Source organism: Littorina saxatilis, linkage group LG4 (assembly GCF_037325665.1).
Source record: "Littorina saxatilis isolate snail1 linkage group LG4, US_GU_Lsax_2.0, whole genome shotgun sequence".
NCBI classification, from domain to species: domain Eukaryota; kingdom Metazoa; phylum Mollusca; class Gastropoda; order Littorinimorpha; family Littorinidae; genus Littorina; species Littorina saxatilis.
The window spans coordinates 3746891-3767962 of NC_090248.1; the positions used below are offsets into that span (position 1 = coordinate 3746891).

Genomic DNA, 21072 nt, shown 5'->3' on the forward strand with positions numbered 1-21072 from the left:
GGATTTGTTGAGAAGCAGGAAGTGACTGTTCTCAGAGATTCGGGCTGCAATGGAGTCATTGTCAAAGAGGATCTGGTGCCAACAGAGAAGTTCACTGGTGACTTCAAGTGGACGCTCATGGCTGACAGCAAATGCGTGAGGGCACCAGTGGCAAAGATCCAGATAGATACTCCATACTTCACCGGAGAAGTTGAGGCCGTCTGCCTGAAGAAGCCCTTGTACGATCTACTAATATTGGGAACATTGGGGGTGCGAGACGTCCTGATGACCCTGATTTCGAATGGAGAATGGGCTCAGCTCAGCCTGCTGCTGAGGAGGAAGACCCACTGCCATTCGCGAATGAAGATATCAGCGAACTGTTACGAGATGACAGAGCAACTGTGCATCGCCGCGACCAGCCGCAGGTTGTAAGCGCTGTGACGACCAGAGCCCAGGCGAAGAAGGACAAAACAACTACGCCACTCAGGGTCACCAACAGTTCTGCAACTGCTGTCGTGGACAGGGATCAGCTGATTCAGCTACAGGAAGCTGATTTGACCTTGACAAAGTACAGGAGTCGTCCTGTCAAGGTGATGACTAAGGGCGAAGGCACTGTGCACTTTGAAGTAAAGGCCAAGATCCTGTACAGAGTGTTCCAGCACCCGAGAGTCAACGGTGGGAAGCCATTACGTCAAGTTCTGGTGCCTCAACCACTTAGGCGCCAGGTGACGGAGGTGGCCCACGACTCTATTATGGGAGGTCACCTGGGTGTCAAGAAGACATCGGACAGAATCCAGGCGGCGTTTTACTGGCCAGGACTGCATGCAGATGTGACTCGATTCTGCCGATCGTGCGATATTTGCCAGAAAACCATACCTCGAGGAAGGGTCCCGAAAGTGCCGTTGCAGAAGATGCCTTTGATCGACCGACCTTTCAAGAGGGTGGCCATTGACCTCATCGGCGAGATCAAACCGCCAAGTGAAGCGGGTCATCGTTGGGTACTGACCCTGGTAGACTATGCAACCAGGTACCCAGAAGCCGTGCCTCTGAAGAAAATTGACACCGAGACTGTTGCCGAGGCACTTGTGGACATTTTCAGCAGAATTGGGGTTCCTGAAGAGATCCTCACAGACCTGGGGACACAGTTTGTCTCTGAATGCATGGAAGAGGTCAACAGGCTGCTGAGCATTCGTCACTTGACTACGACACCCTATCACCCGATGTGCAATGGGCTGGTCGAAAAATTCAATGCGACGCTGAAGTCCACGCTGAAGAAACTATGCAGTGAGCAGCCAAGGCAGTGGCATCGCTACATCAATGCCTTGCTGTTTGCATACAGGGAGGTGCCACAAGAGTCCACTGGATTCTCCCCGTTCGAGCTGATGTACGGGCGGACCGTGAGAGGCCCGATGCAGATACTAAAGGAATTGTGGACGAAAGATGTGGACACACCTGAAGTGAAGAACAGTTACCAGTACGTGTTCGAGTTGCGAGAGAAACTGGAGGAGACTCTCGAGATTGCTCGAGAGAACTTGAGAAAATCTCAGGATAGTGGAAAGCACTACTACGACCGCAAAGCCGTAAACAGGAAGTTTACACCAGGTAACAAAGTGCTGATACTGCTTCCCACTGATCACAACAAACTACTGATGCAGTGGAAAGGCCCATACGAGGTTGAGGCCGTGGTAGGGATCAACGACTACAAGGTGAATGTCGGCAAGAAGTCCAAGATCTACCACGCTAACCTCCTGAAACTGTATGTGGAGAGACCTCCGGAAGCAGTACAGGTCGCAACAATGATGGAAGAACCAGCCGAACTAGACGAGTTCGACGGTGAGGAACTACTGGAGTTGGGAGACCTCCACAAGAAAGAGGGAGTGGATGACGTCAAGTTAGGACCTGACCTGACAGAAGATCAGCAGAAGGAGCTGCATGATTTTATGGGCGACTTCACCCATAGGTTCTCTGATGTTCCAGGCTCTACGTCCTTGGTCGAACATGAAGTCCACCTCACATCTGACGTTCCTGTTCGCTCGAAACCATACCCTATCCCGTTTCAGGCTCGGGAATCCTTGAAGAAGGACATCGACAACATGTTGAAGATGGGGGTCATCCGTGAGTCATCATCCCCTTACTCATCTCCCGTTGTTGTTGTCAAGAAGAAAGACGGTACAAACAGGGTATGCATTGACTTCAGGAAAGTGAATAAGATCACCGTGTTTGACCCTGAACCAATGCCGACGGCGGCTGATCTGTTCCGACAGTTGACTGGCAGTAAGATCTTCTCAAAGATCGATCTCAGCAAGGGATATTGGCAGATTCCTGTGCGCGAAGAGGACATACCAAAGACCGCCTTTGCAACTCCAGACGGAACGTATGAGTGCCTGCGGATGCCTTTTGGCATGGTGAACAGTGGTGCTACCCTTAAGAGGGGAATGCGAAAAATGCTCAAAGGAATGAAGAATGTTGTGTACTACTGGGATGATCTGCTAGTCCACACGGAGACCTTTGCGGAGCATCTGGAGACTTTGAGGGAACTGTTTTCCCGCCTGACAAAAGCCAATCTGACCGTGAGACCCAGCAAGTGCATTTTGGGGACCGACAACGTTGACTTCATAGGTCATTCACTGAAGGAAGGTCAAAAGGGGCTTTTGTTGGAAAACGTCACCAAGATCCTCAATGCGCCACGTCCTGAAACCAAGAAGCAGGTGCGATCCTTCCTTGGATTGGCTGGGTACTACAGAGAGTTCATTCCAAACTTCGCCGCCATAACGGCGCCTTTGTCGGACATAACCCGAAAAGGATGCCCCAACCGAATACTTTGGGGACCAGCTCAGGAGAAGGCATACCAGACCGTGCGCGACCTGATGTCACGAGACCCGGTGCTACGCCTTCCTGATACTGCCAAAGAGTTCATCTTGCGTACAGACGCATCGGACGAAGGGATCGGCGCCATGCTGATGCAAGAGCATGGAGGTAAACCGTTTCCGGTCAGCTATGCCAGCAAGAAGCTGTCAGGAGCCGAGAAGAACTACTCGACCATGGAGAAAGAGTGTTTAGCCATCGTGTGGGGAATCAAGAAATTTGAACTCTACCTCCAAGGGGTGAAATTCGTGCTTCAGACTGATCACAAACCCCTCACCTACCTGAACTCTGCGAAGTTCGTGAATAATCGTATCATGAGGTGGGTGATGTACTTGCAGAACTTTGATATGCGAGTGGAATCGATCAAGGGTTCAGACAATGTTGGAGCAGATTTTCTCAGCCGAGTATGCGATTAAAACTGTGTTCATTCTCCAACAGACTAATGTACATACAAATCAAAGACAATGACCAATGACAGTTGAGATCGAAACTCGGTTGTGATGGGATATCCATAGGATATCCATAGGATATCCATATGGTTGTGATGGAATATTCAGAATAATCACATCCTCAGCACACATCTCATCAATTTAAACAACATAAAGCGGTTTCATACACTATTTTCCCCAGAAAACTTAACTTCATACAGTTTTTAACGTTGGAACACGGGTGCAAAAGTTCGTCTGCTAGTCCCATTTGACGAAAGAACATTATCCTAACCGATACCAAAACATATACAGAACACACAATATCTGCCTTTGCCGCCACAGCAGAATAACAGCATATCTGTGTACTTGATTTTAGCCCAAAATAGGAAAACTGACAAGAAGTGTTAACAGAATGGAATGATTTGCACGGAACTATACAACCGCGCATTAATCGATCGCCTGCGCAGGTTGACTGGTTGAGAGAATAGGATTCGATCAAACTTTCGCAAAAAAACTCCTCTTTTCTTTGAATAACTGAAGAAAGGAGGAATAAAGAGGTTACACACCTCGTCTCAGTGATTATAAAAAATAATGGTCTCAGTTCGCGGTCATGAAAAAGCTCGCCCAAGCTCGCATTTTGCAAGATCCGCAAACTTCGACCATTATTTCTAATATTCACTTAGACTCGGCATGTAACCTCTACTTATATCTCATTTCTGCACCGATTGTGGTCATCAGACGTTGAGGTTAAGCAGACTGATATTTATAGCCTACACCAACAGGATCAAGCCTGGTACAGGTTCACAGGCCAAATACCTGAGTGAACCGGCTGAATAACAGTGTACGGGCCGAACAGAAATATGTACGGATGACGTCACGACGAAATTACGTATTGTAATGACGTTCAGCGTTCCATTTTGTCATTTTGAAGAATAAATTGCATTGAATTTGCTTGTCAAAACCAGTAGCCATTTGGTGTGTACATCTATTTTGAGTTTTGAACAAAATTCAAACAAGCCTTGCAGCATTTCGATTATATTTTTTTTTTATTGATTTTACTGAATTTTAAATCGATTTTGTCATTCAAAATTCATTGTTTGGAGAGTAACATGCTTGTGGTGTGTTCTCAGGAGTGTTTTTTCCAAAGTCAAATGTCTCTTGAATCTTTGGGGTATGGCAACATAATGATTTCATAAGAGACATCCATAGTGTGATTCGACTTGCTATTCACAGCACAAAGAAGCCAGTGAAAATGTGAGTTCTTGAGACCATTTGTTATTGAATATGTTAGTGTATGTGCTTTGCTGGCCTTAGATGATTCTACTCTCATATTTTCTTGAAAAATGGATGTACACGACCGACTTTTTACCGTGCCTGTTAAGGCGAAATGCCTTGTCATTTATCAACTTTGCTTAGCATCATTTAACTTTCATCCTTTGTGGTATTTTCAACACCTGTATCGCATTTGAAAACTGTGTAATTTTAAAAAACGAGCACTTCAAAGTTGCGTGTTGACCGATGTCACACATTTCGTCGCCATTTTGACTCGCTCATCGGATTGCAAACATATATTATAAATTCACAAGAACAGATTTGTGTAATATTGAGCGTTCATTTTATTAGTAAAATGCCTCAGAAGGCAAATGAATAACATTAAATTTTGGTTCTGTCATATTTGCAGCAATGTGTCCAAACTCATCCCCAAAGTTGTACACCTATCAATTTTTGGTCTGTGCTCAGTATCAGAGACGCCCACATATATACACCTCACTCTTAAAGGTTGTTATCAATGTGAGCTTCACGCAGAGTTCTGCTAAAATAGCCGAACAAGTTCTACTTTATACACTAGAATGCTGCGTCTTCCACTGCTGATTAGATTGCTGGCATGTACATGCATGACGCATTTAATCTCATGACGGGCCGGATTAGAAGAATTACGTTATCTTTGTTTTCGAATGTGGGTTCTGTCTTCTTTTCTTGTATTGCTTTTTGTACAAACGAAATACGACTTACGAGAAATGTGGCAGAGCAAGGTAACATGCGTTTCTGGGACAATAAGTTGCAGTTGTTGTTCCTTCTAGTGATATATTTATAAACGGCACCGGTGTCAGAGTGAAGGTACAATAAGAAGCAATTAAACAGCTTTTTTCCCCCTGTGGACAGCGCCGCTGTGCATGCATTGCTGCTGTACGTGTAATAAGACCTGGCGCGCCTAGCGCGGTTTGCTTGCTCAGTGTCAGAAAGAAGACTCAACACAAGTTTAGTTCGCCTTTTTATGTAATTCAATAGCGGTGCACGTTCTGTTTCAGCTGGTATCGCCGCTCAAGAGGAGGACCCGCGGCGAAACATGGCACCAGGTCCCCCGTTAATGGTATTGTATGCCATTCTGATCAGTCATCCCTCAACGTCTATCGCCAGTTATCTCTCTGACCGGACGCTACAGTCCTGCACGAATCTATCAAAATAAGAATACAGAGTTATCTCCCTTATGTTTTTCGCGAGCACTGATCTAAATTTGAGATCAGTGTTCACGAGACGAAAATGATTGCAGATTGGCCGACTTCGACAGTGATCTCACAGTTATGAGAAAGACATCGTTCTAAGGTCAAAACAAGTCGAAATGTTGGGACTGCTGCCGGAAGGAGACCGTAATAATTATATGGTTTCATCACTGTCAACTGGTTACAGAAAAAATCGTCTGCTCCAGTGAGCGCCGAAACCAAACGGTTGATTATCACGTGACACTTTTGCCATATTTAGAGTTGTTTGCACAGCTCGCTTGAAACTGTCTTACACATCAATTCCTTTGTAATTTAAACATTACAAAACACCATGGAAAATCATTATCGACGATCGCGAATCTTCTTATATCAATAATACATTACAAAAAGCTCTAAATATGTAAAAAGAAAATCGGTTTACTTGCAAGACAAGGAAACTCAAGGCATCCTGTCAGGGAGAGAATGAGCCGAACTCATTTTGACCTGAGGTCAGGATGATTGTATACGTGTCTGGCTCTGAATACACATTCTTACATTCTTTTTCAAAGAAATCCAACTGATAAACAATGACAATGACATAATGACAGTACTTTCTTTTGGTGGGAAACATGTCATGACTGAAAAGGAAATATATTATGCAGCCAGGACAACAAAATACAATATTTCACGGCCGACGAACAGTTTGCCTTGATGATTTAGCTTACTTTACTGAATTGTGTTTTACGTTGTTGATGTGTTTAATCAAAAGCGTATGGAATTATTTGACGTCTACAGAACCTGGAAACGCTCTCGGTGACAATGGTACAGCAAGTTTAGGACCACAACCCCCTTCATCATCCTCCCCACAGGAAGATGCGGCATACTACGAGATCTCGGACACAGCAAAAACACATGAGATGCAGGAAGTGGAGAATAACTATGACGCGCTTCACCCCTACTCCAACGATGATGCAGACAGGCAACCATACTCGCAAATAAAGTCACACCCTTCGGATGTCACCAAACCATCAGCCAATGCTGCCTATGTTAACACTGCCTTCCATAACATCAGGGGAACAAACAACATGTGACGTATCGCTACAGATCAGTTGCCAGCCTTGTGTTGATACAACTACATATAGCATGGCTTCCCTTCTTTGTCTCTGTTATTCTAGTGAGAAAATATCCAGCAATATTTCTCCGTAGGCTTAAAGTTCGGCCATGACCTAGGCAAAATAACTTGCGCAGCCGCAGAAACAAGAAAAAGGAAATATGTTATGAAATGATTGGGAGCCACGCAAATGTGACCTCTTAATTCCGACCATGAACCCGCTGTTGATAATCTGGAAGGTCGTACCAGAAATGCAGATCTATCTCTGGCCGATTTATAGATTCAACCTACAAACTGCGACCTCATCTGTGATCAGATGTCCAAGCAATGCGTGAAGTATTTTATTCTAAAGCCTTATGGCTCGTTTCGACAAGCATTAAACGGATGAAATAAACCACATGCACTTTATTTCTTCAGAAAATTGCAAACGCATCAATACAGCCTCCTGTTGGGTTCGGGGCTTTGTACAGAAATGTCTTCCACACGATAGATTCGCTGATTTGTCTTACGAAGCCGTCATCAACACGAACACAACGATTGCTGAAGCAAACTCTGCACCTACACGACCGAGACACAAGACTGATTCTTTCACAGCTGCAATGCGAACAGAGAACTAAAAGACATTTTGGGTAAGCTTACTCACGTCAAGTCTTCACTGACAAGCTAGGAACAGACGGAAAAGTCCGAACAAAAGTAAATGACGTCGAAGTCTCCTTCGCTTTGCGTGCAACTTTGTCATGACGTCTTTTTGTGACAGTATGCGGGACAATTTGTTCGCTTCCAGTGTTATTTTAGACTGAAGAGCAACTCAAAAGAAGAAGCTGAGCCTCTGTCTTGAAACAGCTGAAACATGGGTTGCTGTTTCAATGTTAACCAAAAACTTAAGTAGATGTGCAACGCCAAGGCACTGCATACCCCAGCGAAAGACAAACTTCTCTCTTACTCTCTCTCTTTCTCTCTCTCAAACACACACACACACACACACACACGAACACACACACACGCACACCCCCCCAAGTTACACACGTACACACATACACACTCACTCACACGCACTCACTCACTCTCTCACACACACTTCATACACACAAAACACTCCCCCTTACGCACATATAGACAGACGGACATAAACACCTTTGCAAACAAACACACATACACACACACATACACTTACGCACACGCACATACACACACCCACCCACTCTCTCTCTTTCTCTCTCTTTCTCTCTTATACTGTAAACAGACACACACCCACACACACACACTGTACATACGCACGCACACACACACACACACACACACATTGACTCACACAAATCTCATACACACAAAACACACACTCATACGCACATAGACCGGCACGGTTGGCCTAGTGGTAAGGCGTCCGCCCCGTGATCGGGAGGTCGTGGGTTCGAACCCCGGCCGGGTCATACCTAAGACTTTAAAATTGGCAATCTAGTGGCTGCTCCGCCTGGCGTCTGGCATTATGGGGTTAGTGCTGGGACTGGTTGGTCCGGTGTCAGAATACTGTGACTGGGTGAGACATGAAGCCTGTGCTGCGACTTCTGTCTTGTGTGTGGCGCACGTTATATGTCAAAGCAGCACCGCCCTGATATGGCCCTTCGTGGTCGGCTGGGCGTTAAGCAAACATACAAACAAATACGCACATAGACAGTCGAACACACACACCTTTACAAACAAACACCATATACACACTCATACACACACAAACTCAGACACACACAAACATACACACAAACACATTCACACACACACACACACACACACACACACACACACACACACTCTCTCTCTCTCTCTCAAACACACACACACACACACCAAGTCACACACACACACATACACACACTAACTCACACGCACTCACTCACTCTCTCACAAAAACTTCATACACACAAAACACACACCCATACGCACATATGGACAGACGGACATACACACCTTTACAAACAAACACACATACACGCACACACACATACACTTATGCCCACACACACTCACACACACACGAGTACAGACTCATGCACGCGTGCGCGCACACACACACACACACACACACACACACACACATACGAGTACAGACTCATGCACGCGTGCGCACGCACGCACACACACACACACACACACACACAAATACACACACACACACACACACACAGTACCACTAACACATGTGCTCAAAATGAACACAAACACACACACTGCGCGAGAGAGAAAGACTACAGGGAGGCATGACGTCATGATGCAATAATTGACGTCAAAGACTTTTGACCGTGACGTAATCTTCTCACGCGAGCTTTATCCATAGTCTTGAACAACCACACACAAATAGACTTGGAAAGTACAGAATTTCTACCCGTCCAAAGCGGCCTTGGGTGGCGTTTGCTGAAAAAATGGGGGCGACTATTGCACCCACCGTATTTTTGTTGGTATGGTCCCAATTTTTGGTGAACTTCCATCTCCAACTGTAGCACGTAGCCGGGCACAAAGAATCCTTCTTTATCATGTCCCAGTCAGCACACGATATCGGGTCGATATCGGTCCGATATCGGATTTGACCGGATATCTCGGACCAAGATATCCGATATCGGTCCGATATCGGTCCGATATTGGATTCCAAGTTTGCTCATCAGATTAACGTTAAATTAATGTTAACATTTTACGTTAATTAAGTTAACATTAATTTAATGTTAATCTGATGAGCAAACTTGGAATCCGATATCGGGTCGATATCGGACCGATATCGGATTCCAAGTTTGCTCATCAGATTAACATTAAATTAATGTTAACTTTTTACGTTAATTAAGTTAACATTAATTTAATGTTAATCTGATGAGCAAACTTGGAATCCGATATCGGACCGATATCGGACCGATATCGGATTCCAAGTTTGCTCATCAGATTAACATTAAATTAATGTTAACTTTTTACGTTAATTAAGTTAACATTAATTCAATGTTAATCTGATGAGCAAACTTGGAATCCGATATCGGACCGATATCGGACCGATATCGGATTCCAAGTTTGCTCATCAGATTAACATTAAATTAATGTTAACTTTTTACTTTAATTAAGTTAACATTAATTTAATTTTAATCTGATGAGCAAACTTGGAATCCGATATCGGACCGATATCGGACCGATATCGGATATAACGTTAAATTAAAGTTAATTTTGTTTACGGCTAATGTCAGTTTTACCAAATAAAAAGCATAATATAATGGTTAGATTAACGTTATTTAAACATGTGTTTTTTTACGTTGAGTGCGAAAATAAAAAGAACCAAAATAAAACTATAATTAAATTTTTTATTGAGATTGGTGTTTTTTTTCCTCGGACCAAGATATTCTGATATCGGTCCGATATTGGATTCCAAGTTTTCACATCATCGCCAATACAATCCCATCCATCACACCAATATTGGCACGATATCAGACCAATATCGGATACGATATCGGGTCGATATCGGACCGATATTGGATTCCGACATTGGGCCAATAAAGTTGACGTTAATTTAACGTTAATCTGATGAGCAAACTTGGAATCCAATATCCGACCGATATCAGGCAGATATCGGATATCTTGGTCCGAGATATCCAGCCAGCACCCCGATATCGGACCGATATCGGACCGATATCGGGATACGATATCGGGTCGATATCGGATCCCGATATCGGATTTCAAATCGGGTCGATATAGGATTACGACATTGGGCCAATATTGGATATAGGTCCGATACAAAGAACCAAAATAAAACTATAATTAAACTTTTTATTAGAATTTTTTTTCTCCCTCAGACCAAGATATCCCATATCTGCCCCATATCGGATTCCAAGTTTGCTCATGAGATAAACGTTTAGTTTTTACGTTAATTTAACGTTAAATTAACATTAAATGAACGTTCATTAAAACAAAACCATAATATAAAGTTAAATTAAAGTTAATTTTCGTTTACGGCTAAGGCCAAAAAAAAACAAGAAGGGCAAAGCCCATACGACTCACATGCTTTACACATTTTTCCTACCAAAATACATGTGACCTTGACCCAAGGTCAAGGTCATCCAAGACAAAGCTGTTAATTCAAGACATAGGAAGTACAATGGTGCTTATTGGCTCTTTCTACCATGAGATATGGTCACTTTTAGTGGTTCACTACCTTATTTTGGTCACATTTCATAAGGGTCAAAGTGACCTTGACCTTGATCATATGTGACCAAATGTGTCTCATGATGAAAGCATAACATGTGCCCCACATAATTTTTAAGTTTGAAACAGTTATCTTCCATAGTTCAGGGTCAAGGTCACTTCAAAATATGTATACAATCCAACTTTGAAGAGCTCCTGTGACCTTGACCTTCAAGCAAGGTAAACCAAACTGGTATCAAAAGATGGGGCTTACTTTGCCCTATATATCATATATAGGTGAGGTATTGAATCTCAAAAACTTCAGAGAAAATGTGAAAAATGTGAAAAAGAGCTGTTTTTTAGGCAACATTTATGGCCCCTGCGACCTTGACCTTGAAGCAAGGTCAAGATGCTATGTATGTTTTTTGGGGCCTTGTCATCATACACCATCTTGCCAAATTTGGTACTGATAGACTGAATAGTGTCCAAGAAATATCCAACGTTAAAGTTTTCCGGACGGACGGACGGACGTCCGGACGACTCGGGTGAGTACATAGACTCACTTTTGCTTCGCATGTGAGTCAAAAATTGTCTGTTTCTGGTCACCCGACCGACCCTAAATTTCGGCGCCGACCCTAAACTTTTTTTTTCCAAACTCAAAAATGTTTTATTTTTTTTTGGTGGTAAAGGACAGGGTGAGAAAATGAACAACAAAAACGTGTGAAAACGAAAGTCCGCTGACGATTTGTAAATGTGTTGAGTGTCTTGTCTCTATGTATAGTGAATCCAGTCTCTTTGCGCGATTTTTAAAGTTAGTTTTATTGGTCTACATTTGGGGTAAAAAAAAAAAAAATTAAAAAAAATAAAAAATCCCGACCTACCGACCCTATTTTTTTTAGCCATGTTACCAGAAACAGACCTTTTTTTTTTTTGGCCTAATGTCAATTTTACCAAATAAAAAGCACAATATAATGGTTAGATTCAAGTTATTCAAACGTGTGTTTTTTATGTTGAGTGCAAACATAAAAAGAACAACACATAAAAATGGTCATACACGTAAAATTCCACTCGTGCAAAAACACGAGTGTACGTGGGAGTTTCATCCCACGAATCCAGAAGAAGAAGAAGAAGGAAGTGTGCATGCTAACATGAAACAAAACAAAAGACAAATAAATAAAACCATTAGAAATATGTTGTGAGAATATGTTCTAAACATTTATTCATCATTTCCATGATATATATACTGTACATTTAAAAAAACACACACCATAAAACCATGATAAAAATGTCGGAAGTTGAATCAGTTCTAAAGTTTCTGGAAGTGAGTTTGGATACATGTATCCCACTTTTAGGTTCTGTACCTAGAAATTTACCAATTCTATTCTATCTTTTGGGTTTAAAAAAAATAGTCTTCGCACAGCTAGGTATCTTGTACATGTATCCGTATGATGCCAACGACACAAGGAAAGATGAGGTTATTTGCAACACCACCAGCAGAGGAAGAAGTCATTCACTTTGCAGCAGCAGATAAAAAGAATTGTTGAATTTGAAGCAGGAGCAGACACAGAAGTTGTTGAATTTGTAGCGTCATCTGCAGACAAAGAAGTTGTTGAATTTGCAGCAGACGATATACTTGTTAAACCTGCAGCAGCAAACGAAGAAGTCATTCACTTTGCAGCAGCACCAGACAACAAGAATTGTTGAATTCGAAGCAGGAGCAGACAGAGAAGTTGTTAATGTTGAGTTTGCAGCAGACGATATATACTTGTTAAATCTGCAGCACCAGCCTTGGAAAAAGTTGTTGATACAACCAGTGCAGACGATGGCATGTCTGCAATAGGAGACTTTGAAGATCTGCTCCAAATGCTATGACATCTGCAAAGACAGAGAATGCAACAATCTTAAAACATAAAGAATTCAGTGTGATTTGAGAACTTCAGTGTAAACACTATAATTATGTCTTCTTTGTTAATGCTCTTTGCTAAATATAGAACTGAAGGTAAATAAGGTTTACATTGTCTTTGCATTATGCCAATATTTGTTGAATTTACTTGTGTGTATATATATATGCTAACTTTGATAGCATTCTTCTGTGTTTGAATGAAATGCTCTTAGTCAATGCTGCCTGGCATGGATAACAACCCCCCCCCCCTCCCCCCAACACACACAGAACACCTTCCCGAAGTTTTTTCCAAGACTAAGACTGAGTAAGAGTAAGACAATAATATGTCAGTTGGACCTGGACTAAAAATATGTATAGGTCCAGATGTCCCGGCTACAACAAATTGTTCTGTCAGAAGACCTCTTATAGTTCTTTATGTCGAAATTGATGTGATGGTCGACCAGCCAAGATTTAGAACAATGCGTCAAAAGCATGTATTAATGACCCCAGACCGAAGCCTGACAACAACACTGCCTTCTCTCATAAATGATTTTCAGTTATAAATATAATATGACTGCTGGAACATTCATCAAGCGTTAACGTGGATTTTACCTGCAAACACACACACACACACACACACACATACACACACACTTACTTGGCCTCAAAAGCCAGAATGTCACTTGTCAGGGTTGTAACTTGTAGTTTACATCCCTGTGAATGCTTTCTGGTATCCTCATGGTAATTCCTCCCACCCTGCAATGAAAGCATTGATGTGTGAGTTGCATTACAGTAGAGAACAGTGGTCAATCAAAACTTGTTTTAAGTGTCTTTGAAAAGACGATTTTCGAAAATAACTCTCTGAGATCTCTTATAAATGTTACTGTACAGTAATGGATTAGACCAGAAGCTGTGAGATCATTGAACAAATGTGTGAAAATGTGTGGCAATTATCAGATTGACAGAGAGAAATAAAATATCAGAGAGAGAGAGAAAGAGAAAGAGAGAGACAGACAGACAGACAGACAGGCAGACAGACAGACAGACAGAGAGAAACAGACAGAGAGACTGAAACTAAGAAAGACAGACAGAGCAAGAAACTAGAAAGACAGAAGGCAGGAAAGAAAGAGAAAGAGAGATAAATTCACCTTTCCAATCGTTATGCATGATATTGCTTTGATATTGGTGACTCGTATCAAAAATAAGTCAACAATCACAATGCCAACGGATTCTGAACTTATGAATATGATTATGAATTTATAACACAAGTCACACAGTGAAGTAACATTACCTGAAAGTTCCATTTGCCATTCGCTCAGCGTCATAAGATCTGTATTGTTTAGTCCTGATATATGCTGAAGTGCAGCATGTTATCTTATATCAGCAGACACACTGGCTTTGAAGTTGCAGGAGTGTTAAAAACGGTAAAAATACAGTACAAACTTTCTTGAGTTCGATTCGACAGAGAAAAGTCCGAGAGTAATGTCCCTTGGCGATCACGGGAGGTCACTCAGAATTACTTGTCCGGCAGTTACTGAGTAAACAAATGGCGAAATGCGTTGGGAAGATTGAAAACAGGCAGTTGCTAGAGCACTATGTTATACAACATCAGAAACGATCCTGACTGGACAGTCCAATACTAAGACAGAAGGAGGAAGACAGAACTGGACTGGTTTCAAGAGTGTTCCAAACAGTCGATCATCATGCATCACGTAAAACGTTGAGTGAGTATCGCCTATGCCTATGAACTTGGAAGATAGTTTTGCTAATTGATTGAGACTTGATGTATTTTTTTCTCTTGGAATATATGAGACTAAAAAGTGTGTTTGTTTCTTAGGTGTGTGTGTGTGTCACTGTGTGTGTTTGTGTCACTGTGTGTGTTTAGGTGGTTGCTGATTTTCTTTATTGTTGTTGTAAAAATAAAATGGTGATTTTAACTAAGAATCCTTTTATGGTTCTGTTGTGCATAATAAACAGTTTTTATTCTTTCAGATTTATAAAAATACCTCTCTACACACACACACACACACACACACACACACACACACACACACACATTGAATGTAGACAAATAAATCTGCCAGTGATGGAAGAAATGGTGAAGAACAAATGAAAGGTGAGGGAGGTTTTGCAGACAGCATGTCTCCTTATGAAAGCACAAACATGTTCATACAATATCAACATTTTATATGATCATCTTGTTGCGTCATACTCATAACGGTTAATCTTTTTACTGCAGCTGGCCGTGAGGAAGCGCCATATTCAAACCGACAACAAGCAATTCGAACAGGTGCTTGCGAAGTGGTTGACAGGATTGTCGGATCGTCTACATGGTGGGAGGATGTCGAAGATCAACACAGAAAACGAGGACGAGGACTAAGATGAAGATGGTAAATAAAATTAGTGCTAATGTGCTGACAGCCAGCAAGGAACACGCCTCTCGGATTCACTCTCTCTTCATTTTGTGTTATTTTGCCTCTACATGATATAATGCCTCTACATATATATATATATATATATGATATAATGCCTCTGCAAGGATTCCCTAGGCCTACTGTTATGGAACAAATGCTATGTGCAATTATGTCGGAGAATGGGCTGACATCGTTCAATACCGACTGTTGTGGCGACTGAACAATGGCGATACAGCGTTTTGGATGTTCGACAAAGGCGGTCATGAAAAAGTGCGTCGGTGGTGCTACGTTGTGTGTCTCCAACTTTCAATCGCAGCTGACAGTGTCAGATTCAGGCTGTATGGTGCGGAGTGATGTTGTTGCGAGTGACGCTGATAGGCGGAAGGTGACAGACGATGCCAGATATGACGGAGACAAAGAACATCAATGGTCTAACCTAGCTGATATGTTTCAGAGGATGAGCGAGGAAAGCACCGTGAGGATAAAAGAGATGGTCTGAACATTTCCCGTTCCCCACCCTTGTGAAGAATTGGAGCGTAACAATCATTTGTTTTGATTATCATGACTGGACAGAACCGTTGCGTGACCAGTCCGTTGTTTGTTGCAAATCGAAAGACTTATTTAGTTATAATTGATTTCATAACTGGTTATCCGTTTGCGACAATTTTCCCGTCTCCTTTGTGTTCATTTGATTCATGCGTTTTGTGAAGTTATTGTTATTTCCTTATTCCAAGGGGGCTATCGCCTTACGGAATTAAATACTTTGACTTTGATGGGTCACATGAATCGTGACACTCCATAATTATTCGGTGGGGACCCATTGGTTAGTGGTCTGCTCTGCAATGCTGTGAGTCATGGGTTCAAGCCCGTCCTTTGGCAGCAGAGTGGATGACATTTCAGTGGATGAGTTATCTTATCACAAGGTCAGTTATTAATTGTATTAACTGTTGAATTTTAATTGATAGTTGTAATTTGTTTATGTTGCATTGGTAACTTATGTGTTTTCAATGATACAGTTGGTTATTAAATTATTCTCATTCTGCCTTTGACTCACTTTCATTTGTACTTGTGTGACAATGTTTATTGACTCACTTTCATTTGTACTTGTGTGACAATGTTTATCAACTACTTCATCTTATCATTTCTGTCTCCTTTTAAATTTTCTTCTGTTCTTGGGCCAGAAATCTAATATTTACGGATTACAGCAAGTTTTAGTGCAGGTCAAAGACGAACAAGTGCGAAAGCAATTGCCAAGCATGAAGCATGTTTTCATTAGTCAAGAAGTAAAGTCAGAGGTTCAAAGATGATCAGATAATTAATGCCAACTATTCGCTGGTTTTGCTTCATCGACTCTGCGGGCAGCTTCCAGGAAACCAAAGTTTTCAAGTTCCGGGGGAAGTATGGTTGCAAAGCTGAAACTTAAAGGAATTGACGGAAGGGCACCACCAGGGCACCATAGAAGGGCACCACCCTTATCGGTTCCCGATATCGGTCCATTATTGGTTCCCGATGTTAGGCCGATATCAATTCTCTATATCGTACCGATATCGGACCAATATTAGTCCAATGTCGGAATCCGATATCGACCCGATATCGTCCCGATTTGCAATCCGATATCGGTCCGATATCGGGATCCGATATCAAACTGATATCGACCTGATTTGCAATCTGATATCGGGATCTGATATCGGGATCCGATATCGATTCTCTATATCGTACCGATATCGGACCGATATCGGACCAATGTCGTAATCCGATATCGACCCGGTATCAACCCAATTTGCAATCTGACATCGGGATTTGATATCGCGCCGATATCGGGATCTGATATGAGGCCGATACCGATTCTCTATATCGGACCAATATCGGGTCGATATCGGGTCCATATCGGTCCGATGTCGTAATCCGATATCGGTCCGATATCGATCGGATTTGCAATCCGATATCGGTCCGCTATCGGGATCTGATATCGATTCTCTATATCGGACCAATATCGGACCGATATCGGACCGATATTGGACCAATGTCGTAATCCGATATTGACCCAGTATCAACCCAATTTGCAATCTGACATCGGGATTTGATATCGCGCCGATATCGGGATCTGATATGAGGCCGATACCGATTCTCTATATCGGACCGATATCGGGTCGATATCGGGTCGATATCGGTCCGATGTCGTAATCCGATATCGGTCCAATATCGACCGGATTTGCAATCCGATATCGGTCCGCTATCGGGATCTGATATCGATTCTCTATATCGGACCAATATCGGACCGATATCGGACCGATATCGGACCAATGTCGTAATCCGATATTGACCCGGTATCAACCCAATTTGCAATCTGACATCGGGATTTGATATCGCGCCGATATCAGGATCTGATATGAGGCCGATACCGATTCTCTATATCGACCCGATATCGGGTCGATATTGGGTCGATATCGGTCCGATGTCGTAATCCGATATCGGTCCGATATCGACCCGATTTGCAATCCGATATCGGACCGATATCGGAATCCGATATCGACCCGATATCGTATCCGATATCGGTCCGATATCGGACCGATATCGGGGTGCTGGCTGGGTGTATTATCGGTGTGAACATTTCTCAAGTCGATTACAGTATGTGGGATACCTCCAGCTTCGCTGGGATTACAGACAAAAAACAATGTTCAGTTGCGAAATGACAGCAGACTGAGCATTTATTCCGGTTGATGAAGGTACGATTGAAACTTCTGTTCATTCCGTCAACCAACAAGACTAGATTTGTAGCAGACGACAAACAAAGTATGCGTTTTTCCTGTCTTGTGATGACGATTATGCCGTTATAATATATCTGTACGTTGTGAAGACATTTCAAAACACAATTTAGCTTTGATGTGTCACGGGATATATACGTTTTCATCCATGGAATCGGCATTTTGTCTCGGCAGGGTGAATGAATTCATGATGTCTTTTCCGGCCAAAACTGGCCTTGCCAAGACTGAAACAAAATATAGTTCTACAACTTCTAGGCTTGCGTTGATTATTCTACTCATGGTGAATTTTCCATGCTTTGTTTCCACATCCCATGACAAATTCTCCTTACTTTGGTCATGCCATATATACTTTGCAGCTCCGTCCATCCATGGTATCGCGTGATATTGTGCGTCTCGACAGTGAATGAATATAATGACGTCACTCTCGGCAGAGCCTCAAGTGACGTCATCATATTCATTGTCCCAGTCTCGACAAAATAGCACGCGATACCATGGATGGACGGAGCTGTAACTTATACTTATCATCTTACCAACATATAGTATCGGTGCGGGTTCGACGGGCGCTGTGGCGGGGTGGTAAGACGTCGGCCTCTTAATCGGAAGGTCGAGGGTTCGAATCCCGGCCGCGGCCGCCTGGTGGGTTAAGTGTGGAGATTTTTCCGATCTCCCAGGTCAACTTATGTGCAGACCTGCTAGTGGCTTATCCCCCTTCGTGTGTACACGCAAGCACAAGACCAAGTGCGCACGGAAAAGATCCTGTAATCCATGTCAGAGTTCGGTGGGTTATAGAAACACAAAAATACCCAGCATGCTTCCTCCGAAAACGGCGTATGGCTGCCTTAATGGCGGGGTAAAAACGGTCATACACGTAAAATTCCACTCGTGCAAAAACACGAGTGTACGTGGGAGTTTCAGCCCACGAACGCAGAAGAAGAAGAAGAAGAAGGTGCGGATTCGAGGTTTTGCTAGAGATGTATTTTCCATATTCATCTTTTATGCAGACACTCCCTTGTGTCCGAACACCCCCGTGTGCACTCATGCGCACGATCCATAACCGAAGTTCACAGCCAAAGTTTTGGTCTTGAAAACATAAATACGCCCAATCAGGGGAAAAATGAGGCAGCAGCGTATCAGACCGTTATACCTTACAACTTAATTGCCACTTTGTGGAATTCTCGTGCAGAAGTTAATCGAAACCAAATGTTTAGTAATTCGGTCAACATATGTTAAACTTATCCGCAATTGTGTCGGTTGCATTTTTTTGGTGGGTGACCCTTTTGTTTCCAAAATGTAAACTAGAAGCCTACAGAAAGAAACGCTTTAAGTGCAGAGATCTACCCACTGCACTGACATCTGCGGTTGCCCGTCACTGTTCAAAAGTAACACATTTTCCGCAACTATTTAGTTTTATAATACTATAGACACCATGAGAAGCCTTATCTGGTCCTGATGTTAAGTTTGCTTCTCAAGTATTGAAAATGTATATATGTGTAGGTGTGTGTGTTTCGCGCGTGTGTGTGTGTAAAATACATGCAGGTCGAAACCCGGTTAGCAGCAAGCAAAATAACAACATTTGTCTGTAAGGGGAAAGACACGCAGAGTAAATGGTCACCTCCCTTGCGCATGACGTATATCGCAATCTTACATGTTACGTAATCATATGATGTATGTCTGTGATAATGGTTATTCGAAACAACTAGTTACCATATTCATTAAGTAGATGTGTACTGCCGGGCAGTACATACCCCAAGCGAAGTCGTCCATCTGTGTGTACATGATTCTCTCTCTCTCTCTCTCTCTCTCTCTCTGTCTTAAAATGTGTCATCGATGACGTGTTTTCATACTTGCTAATGCGGCAGGCTAATCATGACGTCAAATTGAAACTTCTTGAAGTCTCTCAGAAAGGGACATGAAAACCATGTGGGGGTTACTGGTTTGGGCTGAAAAAAAACCCAACTCCACCTAAAATTCAAGCGCCTATGGGGCTGAATTATGCAGCATAAATTGTGAAACATCAGGATATCTCACACTTTCAATTCTGCCATCATGTCAAATCTGACAACAAACCTACCCACAAAATGTCATAAATATCGGTGTAGAATTGAGACTTAACGGTTTTTAACTGCCAAAAATAAGTTTTTTTGACTGGAATAGTTTGTCTTGAAATTCAGTTTGGGACAACGGAGCCACCCACTAAATTTCAAAAAGATAGGTGAAAATTTAAATGTAACGGTTTTCAACTGCCAAAATTATGTTTTTCTTCTGGAAAAGTATGGAGTGAAAATCAGTTGGGGACAACGAACCTACCCACAAAATTTCATAAATATCGATGAAGAATTGAGATTTAACGGTTTTTAACTGCCAAAAATAAGGTTTTTTGTCTGGAAAAGTATGTCTTAAAATTCAGTTTGGGACAACGGACCCACCCACTAAATTTCATAAAGATAGGTGAAGAATTGAAATTTACCGTTTTTTAACTGCCAAAATTATGTCTTTCTTCTGGAAAAGTATAGAGTGAAAATCAGTTGGGGACAACGAACCTACCCACAAAATTTCATAAATATCGGTGAAGAATTGAATTTTAACGGTTTTTAACTGCCAAAATTATGTTTTTCTTCTGGAAAAGTATGGAGTGAAAATAAGTTGGGGACAACAAACCTACCTTTAAAATTTCATAAGAATCAGTGAAGAAATAGGATTTAACGATTTTTTAACGGCCTTTAAATCATTGGTGATGTCATCATAACCCAGTCGTTGTAGTTGTCGTCGTAGTTGTTGGTGTTGTTGTTGTCATGTTCGTTGTCGTGATTGTTGTTGTTCTCGTGTTGTTGTTTTTGTTGTTGTTGTTGTTGTTGTTGTTGTTGTTGTTGTTGTCGTCGTCGTCGTCGATGTCATTTGTTGTTGTTGTTGTTATCGTCGTCGTCGTCGTCATCGTCGTCGTTGTCAGAGGTTATTTCTAAAGATTTCATTGATAGTCTTTGTTCTCGTCACCAAGACTTGCT

The 21072-nt window shown here is 42.3% G+C and overlaps 2 protein-coding genes and 2 long non-coding RNA genes across 4 annotated transcripts in view; 3 read left to right on the plus strand and 1 right to left on the minus strand.

The window, feature by feature from the left end:
* LOC138965708 (cell death abnormality protein 1-like) overlaps positions 1 to 7475 on the plus strand; it is a 129251-nt gene extending 121776 nt beyond the window's left edge. Inside the window, exons 9-10 of the mRNA XM_070337888.1 lie at positions 5582 to 5643; positions 6548 to 7475. Of these exons, the coding sequence (XP_070193989.1) occupies positions 5582 to 5643; positions 6548 to 6843 (358 nt within the window). The 3' untranslated portion in view covers positions 6844 to 7475. The remainder of the gene's footprint in view (positions 1 to 5581; positions 5644 to 6547) is intronic.
* The window catches only part of LOC138965704 (multiple epidermal growth factor-like domains protein 10), a 219401-nt gene that overhangs the window by 126572 nt on the left and 71757 nt on the right, over positions 1 to 21072 (plus strand). The gene's annotated exons all lie outside the window — the stretch shown is intronic.
* Positions 12199 to 14230, minus strand: LOC138965717 (uncharacterized). The gene is made up of 3 exons (XR_011455491.1): positions 14183 to 14230; positions 13550 to 13647; positions 12199 to 12884 (listed from the first exon to the last, which is right to left on the minus strand). It is a non-coding gene; the product is annotated as an uncharacterized lncRNA (long non-coding RNA).
* Positions 14240 to 16554, plus strand: LOC138965714 (uncharacterized). Its single transcript, XR_011455489.1, has 2 exons — positions 14240 to 14615; positions 15131 to 16554. It is a non-coding gene; the product is annotated as an uncharacterized lncRNA (long non-coding RNA).